The sequence below is a fragment of the Polyodon spathula genome, unplaced genomic scaffold (genome assembly GCF_017654505.1).
Source record: "Polyodon spathula isolate WHYD16114869_AA unplaced genomic scaffold, ASM1765450v1 scaffolds_1677, whole genome shotgun sequence".
In the NCBI taxonomy this organism is placed as follows: Eukaryota; Metazoa; Chordata; class Actinopteri; order Acipenseriformes; family Polyodontidae; genus Polyodon; species Polyodon spathula.
In genome coordinates, this window is record NW_024473153.1 from 33,206 (window position 1) to 48,191 (window position 14,986).

At 48.6% G+C, this 14,986-nt stretch overlaps 1 protein-coding gene across 19 annotated transcripts in view; it reads right to left on the reverse strand.

Annotated features, from left to right (window-relative positions):
• LOC121310020 (EH domain-binding protein 1-like protein 1) overlaps positions 1–14,986 on the reverse strand; it is a 42,837-nt gene that overhangs the window by 20,334 nt on the left and 7,517 nt on the right. For 5 of the 19 annotated variants that reach the window (XM_041243219.1, XM_041243210.1, XM_041243199.1 and 2 more), the window contains exons 2-17: positions 8,732–8,789; positions 8,445–8,540; positions 7,819–7,872; positions 6,855–7,033; positions 6,094–6,212; positions 5,663–5,752; positions 5,006–5,203; positions 4,833–4,898; positions 4,273–4,392; positions 4,099–4,164; positions 2,920–3,054; positions 2,749–2,814; positions 1,947–2,216; positions 1,803–1,844; positions 1,268–1,333; positions 164–764 (exon numbers count right to left, since the gene is read on the reverse strand). In XM_041243219.1, coding sequence (XP_041099153.1) covers positions 164–764; positions 1,268–1,333; positions 1,803–1,844; positions 1,947–2,216; positions 2,749–2,814; positions 2,920–3,054; positions 4,099–4,164; positions 4,273–4,392; positions 4,833–4,898; positions 5,006–5,203; positions 5,663–5,752; positions 6,094–6,212; positions 6,855–7,033; positions 7,819–7,872; positions 8,445–8,540; positions 8,732–8,789 — 2,226 coding nt within the window. The remainder of the gene's footprint in view (positions 1–163; positions 765–1,267; positions 1,334–1,802; positions 1,845–1,946; positions 2,217–2,748; positions 2,815–2,919; positions 3,055–4,098; positions 4,165–4,272; positions 4,393–4,832; positions 4,899–5,005; positions 5,204–5,662; positions 5,753–6,093; positions 6,213–6,854; positions 7,034–7,818; positions 7,873–8,444; positions 8,541–8,731; positions 8,790–14,986) is intronic. The other 14 variants (XM_041243200.1, XM_041243202.1, XM_041243203.1 and 11 more) reach the window with 14 other exon arrangements.

Below are 14,986 nucleotides of genomic sequence, written 5' to 3' on the forward strand. Positions count from 1 at the left end.
GCATGTTCTCCTGGTATACTCTGGGTCCCTTGATTCCTCTGGAAGGACAAACCAATAGTTTGCTCAAGCATCAGATCAAATCCACCCAACAATGCTGAACCCTGACGGCCACTTTCAAGACAATGACACCCTCAACTCTACACCCCCTTGGGGCAACACTTACCTCCTGCCCCCTTTCTCTGTCACAGCCTCCACTTTGTGCGTGGGCCCCGCCTCCTTCTTCAGAACCACCAATCCCGATCCAGACTGCAGGCTCTCCTTTTGATTGGCACCGTTCTTCGGTGTAGCAGTGGGGCCGGCCAATGGCATGGTTTCTTCCATATCATCTTCAAACGGGTTCTTGACCACCCCTGCCTGGGCTTGGGGCTCCTTAGCAGGGCCCGAGGAAGCAGCAGCAGCAGCAGCAGGGGCCTCCACCTTGGGTGTGGCATCTCCAGGCTTCACGAGAAGTGGCAGTGGGGGAGTGGCTTCTTGGTTTTCTTTAGCGGCGGTCGTCTGTCTGGCTGCTCTGCCTGTTGCTGCTCTGTCCTCTGGGGTGAGACCTGGTTCTCCTCCAGGCTGGATGGTGCTCTGCTTGGAGATGCTCACGGTGTTTGCAGCCCTGGTTGTCCTCAGGAAGTCCTCTGGCATGCCAGTGCTCAGAGCTTTGGGTTGACCCTCTGCGGCTCTGCTACTTTGCTCAGCGTTTGCAGCTGATTTCGATGTTGGCTTCAGTTGGTTTTCTGGTAGCCTGCCGTCGGATTGCTGGGCCTTAATCTTTGGAACTATGTGGAAAAGCAAAGCAAAAACACACAATGAAAGCAGTTCTGATGTGTATTATAACTAGGCTTGCTCCTGTTATTTTTTTATGAGCTCACAAAATATCGTAATAAATCCCCCCCCCCCTTTGAGTATTGTTCTTTATTGAATCATGAGTCATGAGACCTGTTAGCTGTGCTCCGGGCTGCTGGGGCTTTGCTACTCAATGCCATCATTTTCAATTCATTCTTTGCTTCTGACCAGCAGCTGACCAAATGAGCATCAGTACAACTAATCCTTTCCAAGACCTTCTAAAGAGGGCTGCTAGCAAAGCCCAGAGCAATGACAGAGCCCCGCCCCCAGTACTCACAGCTGAACCCCGCCCTTCCCCGCCCCCAGACTGGAGCCCCACCTCGAAACTTACAGCTGAACCCCGCCATGGCCCACCCTCATACTGGAGCCCCACTCCTGATACCCACAGCTGAACCCTGCCCCGCCCCCAGATTGGAGCCCCTCCCCCGGTACTCACAGCTGAAGGCGGTGTCTCTGGGATCGTCCTCCTCTTCTTGCAGGGTGCTCAGCTGTCTCTGGGTCTCTAAACACAATTACAGAAAGGGTGGGGTCACTACAGACTGAAGGTATTCAATTGAGGATAACTGAGAGCATAAGAACGCCTCTGTGCAGAGTCCTAAGAAAACGCGTGCAGATTTCTCTTCTCAGTGTGCCAGTAACATCCACCCCACGCCGCGGCTGTAAATTCACAACCAGAGCTGTCAGTAGGCTCATCATGATGAAAACATGAAATGGCAAGGAATAGTTTCATGAAAATCAGATAAGTGGTATTTAAGACATGGATGTCATTAGATAAGCAAATGAGGTGTCAGCATCAGGGTATATTAAAACGACTGATTTACAGAACTGGGGAAAAGCTATTGTGTTCTCCAGATATATGCGACTGTGACACATGTGAAGACTAACAGGCTCTCCCCTGTACCCCAGAATCTGATAGGCCTAGAGAGCTGCATAGATCTAATTACAATACAAAGAAAGAAAAAAGGCAGCACCTGAGACAGGGGTGAACTCAGAGGGGTGAGGCGGCACTGCAGCTGAGAGAGAGTGAGAGGGACAGCGAGTCAGCACAGAAAACACACAAGAGAAAGATGAGAGAGAATGGAAAGAAGTCGGGAGGCATGCTGTCTTGTCTGTACCGCTAGGAGGGGGGCTCCTCTCCTTGAACCCTGAAGCAATGACAGGGACAGGGGCTTCACGCACAGGGCCCTCAGGCACAGGGGCCACAGGAGCCGGGACCTCAGCCGCAGGGACCACAGGTACACGGGCTACAGGTACAGGGGCCACAGGCGCAGGGGCCACAGACACATGGACCACAGGCGCAGGGGCCACAGGCACATGGACCACAGGCGCACGTGCCACAGGCGCAGGGATCACAGGCACAGGGGCCACAGGCACAGGGCCTGGGACTGGAACAGAGACACAGGGAGAGAGTGAGTAGAGCCAGCACAGGAGAAGAAACATACAGTCACAGAGTCACACACACCCATACACACAGTCACACACTTACACACTAGCACTACGTCACACAGTCATAAACACAGTCACAGTAAGAAGACCAAAGAATATAGCTGTATAGCAAACAATAAGTCCATAACACAAAGTGTACTGTCTTTATGCGGCTGTAATTTCACTTGACCTCAGTATGGGAGCCATATTAGGTCAAAGGCGAATTTCATACTCAGCAAATACTTATCATACATTTTTCATAAAACTCAGCAAATATGACGTCTGACACTCTGGCAGCATTAGCTTTGCAAATAAACAAGCAGGAAAGGGTTCGTTTTTCTTGTATGACACACAGGGTCGAACCTGACCCAGAGGATCACAGATTACTAAGCTCTCCTTAGCAGGAAGATTAAAAACAATGAGAATGTGACATGAAACACAGTCACCCCTCCACACAACAACATAATGTCACTGTGGGAATGAACAAAGTACCTGAGAGAGGGGTAAACTCAGAGGGGCGAGGGGGCTCTGAAGCAAGCACAGGGGCTGGCACTGCAGCTGAGAGAGAGAGAGAGGAGTCAGCACAGCAAACACTGGAGAAACACACAGGAGAAAGATGAGAGAGAATGGAAAGAAGTCGGGAGGCATGCTGTCTGTCTGTACCGCTGGGAGGGGGGCTCCTCTCCTTGAACCCTGAAGCAATGCCAGGGACAGGGGCCTCACGCACAGGGCCCTCAGGCACAGGGGCCTCACGCATACGGGACACACGGCAAGGGGCCACAGGCACAGGGCCAGGGACTGGAACAGAGAGACAGAGGGAGAGAGTGAGCAGAGCCAGCACAGGAGGAGAAACATACAGTCACACACAGTCACACACACAGCATTACACACTCACACAGTCACACATACACACTGTTACACATACAGCATCACACACATACACACACTCAGTCACTCACACAGTCACACACACACAGTCACATACTCAGAGTCACACAGCATCACACAGACACAGACATTCACACCCTTACACAGCATCAGTGTCACACGCCCAAGAGTCACACACACAACATCACACACTCAATCACACAGTCGCACACACTGAGTCTCACACACACACACACAGAGCATCACACACACACACAAACACACTCTCACGCGACGTCACACACACTCAGAATTAGAGCTATCAGTATGACCATGAAGTGTGTCAACAACATGGAATTGAGTGAGAAGATCCATGAATATAGCTGCATAGCAAACAATAAGTCCATAACACAAAGTGTACTGTCTCTGTGCAGCTAGAATTTCACTTGACCTCAGTATGGGAGCCATATTAGGTCAGAGTTGAATTTCACACTCAGCAAATGCTTATCATACATTTTTCATAAAACCCAGCAAATATGACGTCGCTGCCTCAAATGTTTTTTGAGATACGAGGGTCTGACACTCTGGCAGCGTTAGCTTTGCAAATAAACCAGCAGGAAAGGGTTTATTTTTCTTGTACGACACACAGGGTCGAACCTGACCCAGAGAATCACAGAATACAGCTGTGTGCCAAGTATGAAGGCACTAACTCAAAGCGTTAGGCTTTTATCATCCTGACAACACAAGGTCACATGACCCCAAAATGACAACCATCTCAGGTCACAGGTCAAAGAGAAGTGTGCCTGTAGAGTTCAGAACACGGGACAGATGAAGAGCCAGCGTGAATGCTGGAGGTGTGACAGACTCACACGAGCTCCCCTTAGCAGGAAGATTAAAAACAATGAGAATGTGACATGAAACACAGTCACCCATCCACACAACAACATAATGTCACTGTGGGAATGAACAAAGTACCTGAGAGAGGGGTGAACTCAGGGGGGCGAGGGGGCTCTGAAGCAAGCACAGGGGCTGGCACTGCAGCTAAGAGAGAGAGAGGAGTCAGCACAGCAAACACTGGAGAAACACACACAGGAGAAAGATGAGAGAGAGAATGGAAAGAAGTCGGGAGGCATGCTGTCTTGTCTGTACCGCTGGGAGGGGGGCTCCTCTCCTTGAACCCTGAAGCAACGCCAGGGACAGGGGCTTCACGCACAGGGGCCTCACGCATACGGGACACACGGCAAGGGGCCACAGGCACAGGGCCCGGGACTGGAACAGAGAGACAGAGGGAGAGAGTGAGCAGAGCCAGCACAGGAGGAGAAACATACAGTCAGAGAGTCACTCACACAAAGTCACACACTCACATAGCGTCTCACACACACTCAGTCACAGAGTCACATGCACACAGCGTCTCACACACACACTCACACAGTCACACACATAGCAATACACACACACACAGTCACACACAGGCAGTCAAACATTCAGTCACACACTCACACAACATCACACACACATAGTCATACCCTCACACAGCGTCACACTCACACAGCACAGTGTCACACTTAAGAGTCATACACTCATAGACTCCCACTCCCACACAGTCACACAGCATCACACACACTCAGAATAACAATGAGATTGTGACATGAAGCACAGTCACCCCTCCACACAACAACACAATGTCACTGTGGGAATGAACAAAGTACCTGAGAGAGGGGTGAACTCACAGGGGCGAGGGGGCTCTGAAGCAAGCACAGGGGCTGGCACTGCAGCTGAGAGAGATAGAGAGGAGTCAGCACAGCAAACACTGGAGAAACACACAGGAGAAAGATGAGAGAGAGAATGGAAAGAAGTCGGGAGGCATGCTGTCTGTCTGTACCGCTGGGAGGGGGGCTCCTCTCCTTGAACCCTGAAGCAATGACGGGGACAGGAGCTTCACGCACAGGGCCCTCTGGCACAGGGGCCACAGGGGCCACACGGCAAGGGGTCAGATGCCCAGGGGCTACACGCACAGGGGCTACACGCACAGGGGCCACACGGCAAGGCACCACATGCCCAGGGGCCACACGCACAGAGGCTGGGAATGGAACAGAGAGACAGGGGAGAAAGTGAACAGAGCCAAAGAATGCAGTCCGTTAGCTAAATAGGTCTCAAATGTGCAGAAAGAAACACATGTTATAGCTCACTTAGCTCTGTTTCTATACATTATCATCAGGTTATCTGTTTGAACTTTGTTACTGGATGAAAGCATGTCAGTCAACAGGGGAAGCAGCTGGTTGGTTATTGACAGGAAAGAAGCCAGTGAAGGGGTGGGGCCAATTTCACCCTCCAAGTGACCAAGGATAACTGAAAGTATGGCTTGCAAACAGAGATTTACTTAACCAAGTTTACTGTAACATGAAGCTGGACTTTTGAGACCTATAGAACAAGCACAACCAGTAAGAGTTATAGTTATAGAGTCATCAGCTAAACTTTAAGAGGGCACACTGATCGGGTGTGACTGCAGTGAGGAAGGGAAGCAGCACAGTGTTTGTACCGATAGCAGCAGTGCTCTGAGGAGGGGGGAGGCAGGTAGCCGTGTAGAGCCTTCTCTCCTTGAACAACGAAGAGAAGACAGGGGGGTGAGCTGGAAGAGACAGGGGACAGAGGAAGTGAGAGAGAGAGAGACAGGGGGAGAGACAGGGAGAGGGAGAGAGAAAGAGCGAGAGAGAAAGAGAGAGGGAGACAGGGAGAAGGAGAGAGAGAGGGAGAGCGTCAGAGAGGGGAGAAAGAGAGAGAGACAGGGAGAAGGAGAGAGGGAGTTAGAGACAGGGAGAGGGAGTGAGAGAGAGTGAGAGAGAGGAAGTGAGAGAGAGCGTGAGAGAGAGCGAGAGCGTGAGAGAGGAAGTGAAAAACAGGGAGAGGGAGTGAGAGAGAGAGTGAGAGAGAGAGAGAGACAGAGGGAGTGTGGCTCCGGTGTACCCATACCTGTGGCTCCGGAGGCCCTCCTCTCCTCTTCCTCGTCACTGTCCGCGAAGTCGTCCAGGTTGCCGATGTCCGTTGGCTTCACGCTCATCAGGCTGGCCAGACTCTGCATGTCTTCATCCCTGAGGCATAAACACAGGCTGACTCACAGCCAGGGCACAGGCACACACACACACACACACACACAGCAATGCTAATGGGGTGCACTGTGCAGCAACTAAACCAAGCTAAACTGGACCGCTTACATGTGCATGCCAAACTCACAGAGAGAGAGATCACAACATGAGAATCAATGTCTGTATTTATCAGAGGGGTGAGTGGATTTTAAGAGGGGCAGTAGTAATGTTGCTAGTGCTACTAACAGCTAAGAAGATGTATTATAAAGCCTTGACTAGCACTCCTTCAAAAGGGGGCAGTGATCCCAGTACTAGAGCTACCATTCTGACACAGGGTTAAATGTTATCCAAAGACATTTCTTATCAGAAAATGAATGTTTGACTCAATGTATATACAGGAATAACTAATCAGAGGAAGCCTATTTACTTAATATTCCGTATTCCTTCATTCAAGCAGTGCTCCCATAGCGGAAGTAGATCAAAGTGTTATAAACAGAACACATGCTGAAGTAAAGGTAAGCATTGTAAAGAATGGTTAGCAAACTAACGCACATAGCAAGCCATGGTACCCGATGGTAAAATGTGAAACGTGCAATGTGACTGGCTGGCTTCTCAAAGGTGTTGCCTGTGGTTCCAGTTTTGACTCACGTGGCTTTGCCCTCCCTCAGGAAGACGCAGGACAGGGACAGCTTCAGCGTGGCCTCCACCACCTTGACCGACAGCGGCTTGAGTCTGAGCGTGAGGTCAGTCTGGGTGGGCATGGCGCTGGCGTACTTCCGCATGTTCACATCCACCGAGGCCAGGACCTTGCGGTGTCCCTTCGACTCCTGCAAAGCAATCACACAGCAGCCTCAGAAACAGGGCTGTACAATGCAGACTGCTCTGTTCCCAAGATCCACAACACAGGTGACAGAGAATGAACTGCCCAGATCCGTGAGGCACACACCAAGTGTTGCTGCTTTTAAAACTAGACTAAAAACACTTTTGCTGCAACTGTTTAAATAACGCACCTGTCATTTTTCTCTTCACTGTTAACACCATGACAACTATTTACACCGATAACTTTAAAGTCTGTTTTAAAGCGCTTTTCAAAATGCCCGCTCCAGTGCACTGGGGTTCGAGATCTGTTGTCTAAATCACTGAAGGAAGAGCGTTTAACAAGTGCTCTATGTTTTGTGTTCCGTACCACATCATGGATCTTTCTCGCCGTGTTTGACAACGTGGGCAATAATCCTGACACTATGAGTGCACTAGAGCAGACATTTTGAAAAGAGCTTTGAAACAGACTTTAAAGTTATAAGAGTAAAACGTTGTCAGGATGTTAACAATGAAAAAAAAAGACAGATTTATTATTTAAACTGTTGTAGCAACACATGGATGTGCAATGCCATATTTTCGGAACCCCTCTACTTATTCAGGTGATTTTTATATATATATATACTGCTACTTCTTTTAATATTCATCAAAGTTTTTATCTATGTGAAGTGGTTTATCAATTAATAAAGACTGATTGATTGATTGCTAACTGCAGTGCAAGCTCCAAGGGGCAACGAGATCACAAACTGCAGTGACGTGACTGTGAACCAGAGGGAAGAGAACACAGGAGACTCACGTTTTCAATGACGAAGGTCCAGTCCTTGTCTTCAAACTCATCTGTATGTGCGTCCTACAGACAGAGTGATCTTGTTAGCTGTATTTAGATGATCGTGCTGTGAGGGCTGTATGATGCAAGCTGATCTGCACTACACTACTGTGGGCTTACTGTCTGCTTCAACCTTGGATACTTTACAATGCTTCCCTATGCTTTTCCATACCTCTCTGTGCTTTACAATACTTCCCTATGCTTTACCAGACCTCTCAGCTTTAAAATGCTTCCCTATGCTTTACCAGACCTCTCTGTGCTTTACAATGCTTCCCTATGCTTTACCAGACCTCTCTGTGCTTTACAATACTTCCCTATGCTTCACCAGACCTCTCTACTTTACAATGCTTCCCTATGCTTTACCAGACCTATCTGTGCTTTACAATGCTTCCCTATGCTTTACCAGACCTCTCCGTGCTTTACAATGCTTCCATATGCTTTATCAGACCTCTCTGTGCTTTACAGTGTTTCCCTATGCTTTACCAGCCCTCTCTGTGCTTTTGCAGTGTGGATTGTATTATGTTAAGTGCTGCAGGATCCCTGTGATGAATTGTGCTATTGCAGTGTGGATTGTAATGCATTGTGTTGTGAGGTACCTTGTACAGCGTGACAGTGATGTCCACGTTCTCTGGCACTGGCCACACAACCATGCCCCGATATGGGTTCTTAATGCCCGGCTGCCATCCGTGAGGCTGAAACAAACAGACAGCGGTCAGTGAGGAGGACTCCACTGCAAAACAAACAGACAGCGATCAGTCAATTGTCAATTAATGAACGTTTAACTGATTAACTGAGGCTTGTAAAATAACAGCCGTGGCGATCAATAATCAACCAATCAACAAATGGCTGCATCTCCAGCACTCTCTCTTTGTAAGGCACACACCTTGGAACAGATGCGTCTGTTTCTGCGAGTCCACACCACAATCAGCTTGTCTGGCTGCCTGCAAAGAGAAAACACAGATTCTCACGTCAGAGCCGGGACCCAGCACTGGAGCAACTCAGCAGCAGACCGGACCGTGCTCACGCTGGGTCACATAACAGAATGTATCGATGACAAGCGTAAAGAGGACTGAAATAATCCACCCCCACTCTACAGAAGACTGCTGAACTCTCCTTTCTTTAAGGTAGCGGTTTTATTTTAGAGAGATTTAAAAAATGTTATCTGGAATTATACTTGAAACTGACCTGAAAGATTTAGCCTGGATCTGGGGAAAATACATGTCTATTTTTTATATGTTATTTTTTACAATACACATGTATATTTGTCCATAATTATTTGAAATGCCAAATCTACTGAACTACTGTACCTGCACTGTTTTAAAATGGTCTGCAATGTTGATGTTCTACCACTAGATGGCACCCTTACAAGCATCCATCCATACATGCTGCTAGAATATGAACCTCCCTGAATTAAACCTCCTAGGAGTCTAGGAGCCTCAGCAAGCGACATACATCCCCTTTCAGAGCAGTAAATACCAAACAGTGCCTGACGATTGTGCCTCCCTAACCCACAAGAGTGCCTCAGCCATCAGAGCCATGCTCTCCCTGTGGAATCCCCAGAGAAGATCGGGAACTTGGAACCTGCGCTCCCCTGACTCTACGACTCCCCCTGCACACCACACAGCCATGCCTTTACCAGGGGAGACCCTCGGGGACCCCTGCACTCCCCTGACTGTACGACTCCCCCTGCACACCACACAGCCATGCCTTTACCAGGGGAGACCCTCGGGGACCCCTGCACTCCCCTGACTGTGTGACTCCCCCTGCACACCATGCGGCTGTGCCTTTACCAGGGGAGACTCTCTGTGACCCCTGCGCTCCCCTGACTGCATGACTCCCTCCGTCTGTCAGTAACATACATCCTACGCGACCGCTGTAAATCCAAAATGAGCAAAATCAGCATGATGAAAGAATTGCTGCCCATGACGTATATCAAGAGCATGTACAGAATAGCAGAGAAACAGAAATGCAATGAAATGTTTCATCTCAATTGGGTAAGCAGTTCTTCTCCAGACATAGGCAATAAAACAGGGTGACGTGCAGATGGACGTGCGCACAGACAGACGTCTCCATAAACTCCCAGAATCTGAGACTCTCAACAGGTTGCGCTAAATAATGTTAATACCAAGTTTCATAACAACTGCATAAGCGGTTCAACAGATAGATGCAGCAATGCAAGTGTGACAGGACGATGGGCAGATGTACAGACAGCCAGACACCCTCTGATATTCCTACAATCTGACATTCTCAGTAACTAATGTTAACAATGAGTTCATGAAAACTGTATCAGCGGATCTCTTCATATATGGAAACATGTGCTGTTTGTACGAGCGCCTCTACTATATTCCCTTAATAATAATAATTACAGTATGGGCATGACAAACGCACATAGTGCACCTAAACACAGACACACAGGAATCTCTCTACAGCCCCAGCTTGAGATACTCTCAGTGCTAAAGAATGTCCGCTGACACACACACAGGCGCCTCCACTTATCCCTGATCATAGTCACTGCAGAATTACCCTGTGCTTACACTGACAGAGGCCCAGGACTGAGCAACAGACAGGGCAGGATTGACGTGTGCTGCACTACGCTCGGCAGCTTGATCAGGGTTAAATCTAGCTTCACTGCCACCAACGAGGTTAACAGGAATTAGCAGCTGATTGTTTAATTACAATCTGATAAGTGATTCTCCAGATGAATGCAAAAATGTAACTGAGTATTGCTACCGGTTTCATGAAAACTGGACTGCCTCCACTCTATAAACGCCCTGTTCTGCAGTTCCACTTGTTGCATACAGTAGGTGTCAAATGTGATGGGAACGTACCAGTGAGGATGTATTTTTATTTTCTGGTGCAACACTTAAAAGAAATCTCTGTTTGCAAGCCTTGCTTTCAGTCAGTGTTGCACTTCCTGGGTCGCCTGGAGGGTGACCTTGCCCCCACCTCTTCCCTGGCTTCTTCCCTGTCCTTAACCAATCAGCTGCTTCCTCTATTGACCGACATGCCTTCAGCCAGTAACATGACCCCGAAGACACTGCTGAGGAAAGCAACAGGTATCCTGTGGAAACTTATTTTAACCTAAAACGGTACCAGGTGTTTTAAAACGATATAACGTGTGTTTCTTTCAAAACTGCACCTTTGAGACCTGTGCAGCTAATGGGGTGTAAAGTGGGTGAGGTTGGTGGGATTGTCTTGCCAGCTGCAATCCCTTAACACCATCTTATTGTATATCTCACCTTCAGCTTACTAGCACCACAGCGCAATGTCACAGCCTCAATATAATGGGAGTCAATGAGGCCACATTCAGTTACTCTCACACTGCACTTAACAGCACTCCTGTTATCAGCCACACCACTGAGTCCACTTAAGAGAAACAGAAGCATAACAATAGAAGCCTTCCAAGTAACTGTCCGGTAATATAAAGGATGGACGCACAGTGTAGCATACAGACCAATGCAGTGTTACCGTGTGCTTTAATTATTACAGTGAATTGCACATGCAGCAGACTGTATATTCAAAACCAAGTCAATGCGCCTGATGAAGTCAACTCTCATTGGCGTCACCGTTCAAGTGATATTAATAGGTGTTTAAAAAGGGTTACCGGTTATCGGCTTGAAATCTAATTTCAACTCATTAATTATGTCTTTCTTTCTCCCTAGTTCGTAGTTCTTCCTCTCTCACTCAATCTCTTTTTAACCTCGTTCTCTGTAGCAGAGCCAACCCTCCTCAGCGTTACTGTCAGGAACACGATTACTGCAGAGAACACCGGGACCACGGTCACTCTCACTGCAATGACGCTCAACACTGAACAGACTGGCTCAGACTGCTCTGCTCTGCCTGTGTCTGCTGTACTCGAAGGCGTTGCTCCTGCCCTCTCACCTATTCTCTCTCAATTACAATGGATATACGCCCGCCGAAAGCAAACGTGTTGCAATGCAATGTGCATTTAAAAATGCCAATGTGTTTCCTGGCACTGAAATACAGAGCTAGCTGTACATTCAAAAACCATTCTGCCATATCAAAGAAGAACAGGTAACGAATGAGAGGAGGGCATACAGAACTTTATCGAGTCAGGTCTTAAAGGATCCCAGTGATTCTGCCTCAGCAACATGACTAGGTAACCCATTCCATCCCCTCACCACTCTCTGTGTGAAGAAGAGTCTCCTTCAGCAACATGACTAGGTAACCCATTCCATCCCCTCACCACTCTCTGTGTGAAGAAGAGTCTCCTTCAGCAACATGACTAGGTAACCCATTCCATCCCCTCACCACTCTCTGTGTGAAGAAGAGTCTCCTTCAGCAACATGACTAGGTAACCCATTCCATCCCCTCACCACTCTCTGTGTGAAGAAGAGTCTCCTTCAAGTCTCCTTCAGCAACAAACCCATCCATCCCCTCACCACTCTCTGTGTGAAGAAGAGTCTCCTTCAGCAACATGACTAGGTAACCCATTCCATCCCCTCACCACTCTCTGTGTGAAGAAGAGTCTCCTTCAGCAACATGACTAGGTAACCCATTCCATCCCCTCACCACTCTCTGTGTGAAGAAGAGTCTCCTTCAGCAACATGACTAGGTCCCATTCCATCCCCTCACCACTCTCTGTGTGAAGAAGAGTCTCCTTCAGCAACATGACTAGGTAACCCATTCCATCCCCTCACCACTCTCTGTGTGAAGAAGAGTCTCCTTCAGCAACATGACTAGGTAACCCATTCCATCCCCTCACCACCTCTGTGTGAAGAAGAGTCTCCTTCCATGACTAGGTAACCCTCACCACTCTCTGTGTGTCTCCTTCAGCAACAGACTAGGTAACCCATTCCATCCCCTCACCACTCTCTGTCAACATGACTAGGTAACCCATTCCATCCCCTCACCACTCTCTGTGTGAAGAAGAGGTCTCCTTCAGCAACATGACTAGGTAACCCATTCCATCCCCTCACCACTCTCTGTGTGAAGAAGAGTCTCCTTCAACAACATGACTGCCTGTGTGAAGAAGAGTCTCCTTCAACAACATTACCACTCTCTGTGGGCAACATGACTAGGTAACCCATTCCATCCCCTCACCACTCTCTGTGTGAAGAAGACTGTGTGAAGAAGAGTCTCCTTCAGCAACATCATGAGGTACACCCATTCCATGCCCTCACCACTCTCTGTGTGAAGAAGAGTCTCCTTCAACAACATGACTAGGTAGCGCTCCCCTGACCCATTCCATCCCCCCTCACCACTCTCTGTGTGAAGAAGACCTCCTTCAACAACATGACCCTGACTGCATAACCCGTGATTATAAATAGATGTTTTTCACTGATTCTGTGTGAAGAACTCCTCCTTCACAACATGACTAGGCAACCCATTCCATCCCCTCACCACTCTCTGTGTGAAGAAGAGTCTCCTTCAGCAACATGACTAGGTAACCCATTCCATCCCCTCACCACTCTCTGTGTGGGACCCCTGCGCTCCCCTGACTGCATGACTCCCCTGTGTGAAGCACCACTGGTTTGACTGTGCCTACGCTTCACGCCTTCAGATTCTAAGTGTTATAGGAACAAATTCGGAAATTGCCTGACCACTCTCTTCCGGGTGATGCAAAACCTTTGGCCATAGCTGTGCAGTACCTTTCAACTCTGTTGTTTCAAACTCTTTCTCTATTGCAATCGCTCAGTATAAGTTGTTCTCATTGCGATGACTCAATGGCAGGCTGCTGGTCGAAAGGAACAGACATTCTCTCTGCCAGTCCTGCCTCTTATCTCATCTAGCGTATGGCTGCCACACCCTTCACCCTTTCACACTGAGCCGTCACCATGGCTATCAATAGGGCGGGCAGGGAATCAGGGCAACAGGCCGTACTAGGCCGGGTTTAGTTACCTCAAAAGACTCTGTTGAAACAAAACTTTGAAAATCAGTCCTTAACAGAACATTCTTTGAAACAGGGCTCACTACAGCATTCACCACCCCCCATAGTGAAAAACAAAGCATAATGGATTAAATACAAGGCTAGGATGTGAATTTTAAAACATTGTGGATGCGTGTGTCATACAGGACCATGAGAAGATACAGGGAAAGATCAGAAGTAGCAGAGACACAACAGTGTTTGTATGTCATACAGAATCATGAGGGGGGGCTCCCGAGTGGCGCATCCAGTAAAGGCGCTCCGTGTGGAGTGCAGGATGCGCCCCCTAGTCTGGACATCACCAGTTCCAGTCCGGGCTATTCCCTTGCCAACCAAGGGCAGGAGTTCCCAGGGGGCGGCGCACAATTGGCCAAGCGCCACCCAGGGGGAGGGAGGGTTAGGTCAGCCAGGGTGTCCTCAGCTCACCGCACACCAGCAACCCCTGTGGTCTGACCGGGCACCTGCAGGCTTGCCTGTAAGCTGCCCAGGGCTGCGCTGTCCTCCAACGCTGTAGCTCTGGGTAAAGATGCAGGCGGCTGACAGCACACGCTTCACAGGACAGCGTGTGTTCGTCTTCGCTAATCCCAAGTCAGCGCAGGGGTGGTAGCGGTGGGCTGAGCCTAAAAATAATTGGACGCTACTAAATTGGGGAGAAAACAATAAAAATAATTGCTGACTACTAAAAAAAAAAAAAAAACATTTTTTTTCCGAAAACCACGAAAGGACAACCCAATGAAAATGATTATCAGCAGATAAAAGCTGTTTTATAATCAAAGTACGGTGCTCCAGGATATTGTGCTATGGTGTGGGGTAATCATATTGCAACACCTCACGACATTTGAAATGAAACGCACCAGTAACATCCATTTGAGTGGATGGGTTTGACATGCAGGTGTACAGATGCCTTCATCAACCCCCAGATTATGCTACAATCAATAAAGAATGGCCTGGGCATGCTCACTATTCTGAAAGGGGCGTGACATACAGACAGGCTGTCAGACAGGCAGAAAGCCTCCGGTCACTGGCAGACTGTGACACACTCGATAACGTTCAGCTAAAGAAGGGCTTTGGCAAGTTTCGTCACAATCCTGTCACCCGAAGGCTCCTTTACTTCCTTTTCACTCGCGACAGCGTGATTATAAATAGATGTTTTTCACTGACCGAGTGTTCTGACAGGATCCTGCTGCTGCTGCTGGTGGTCTGTACAGGACTAGACTCAGAGATTTGCTGTGATGTTTTTCTCAACCTCCA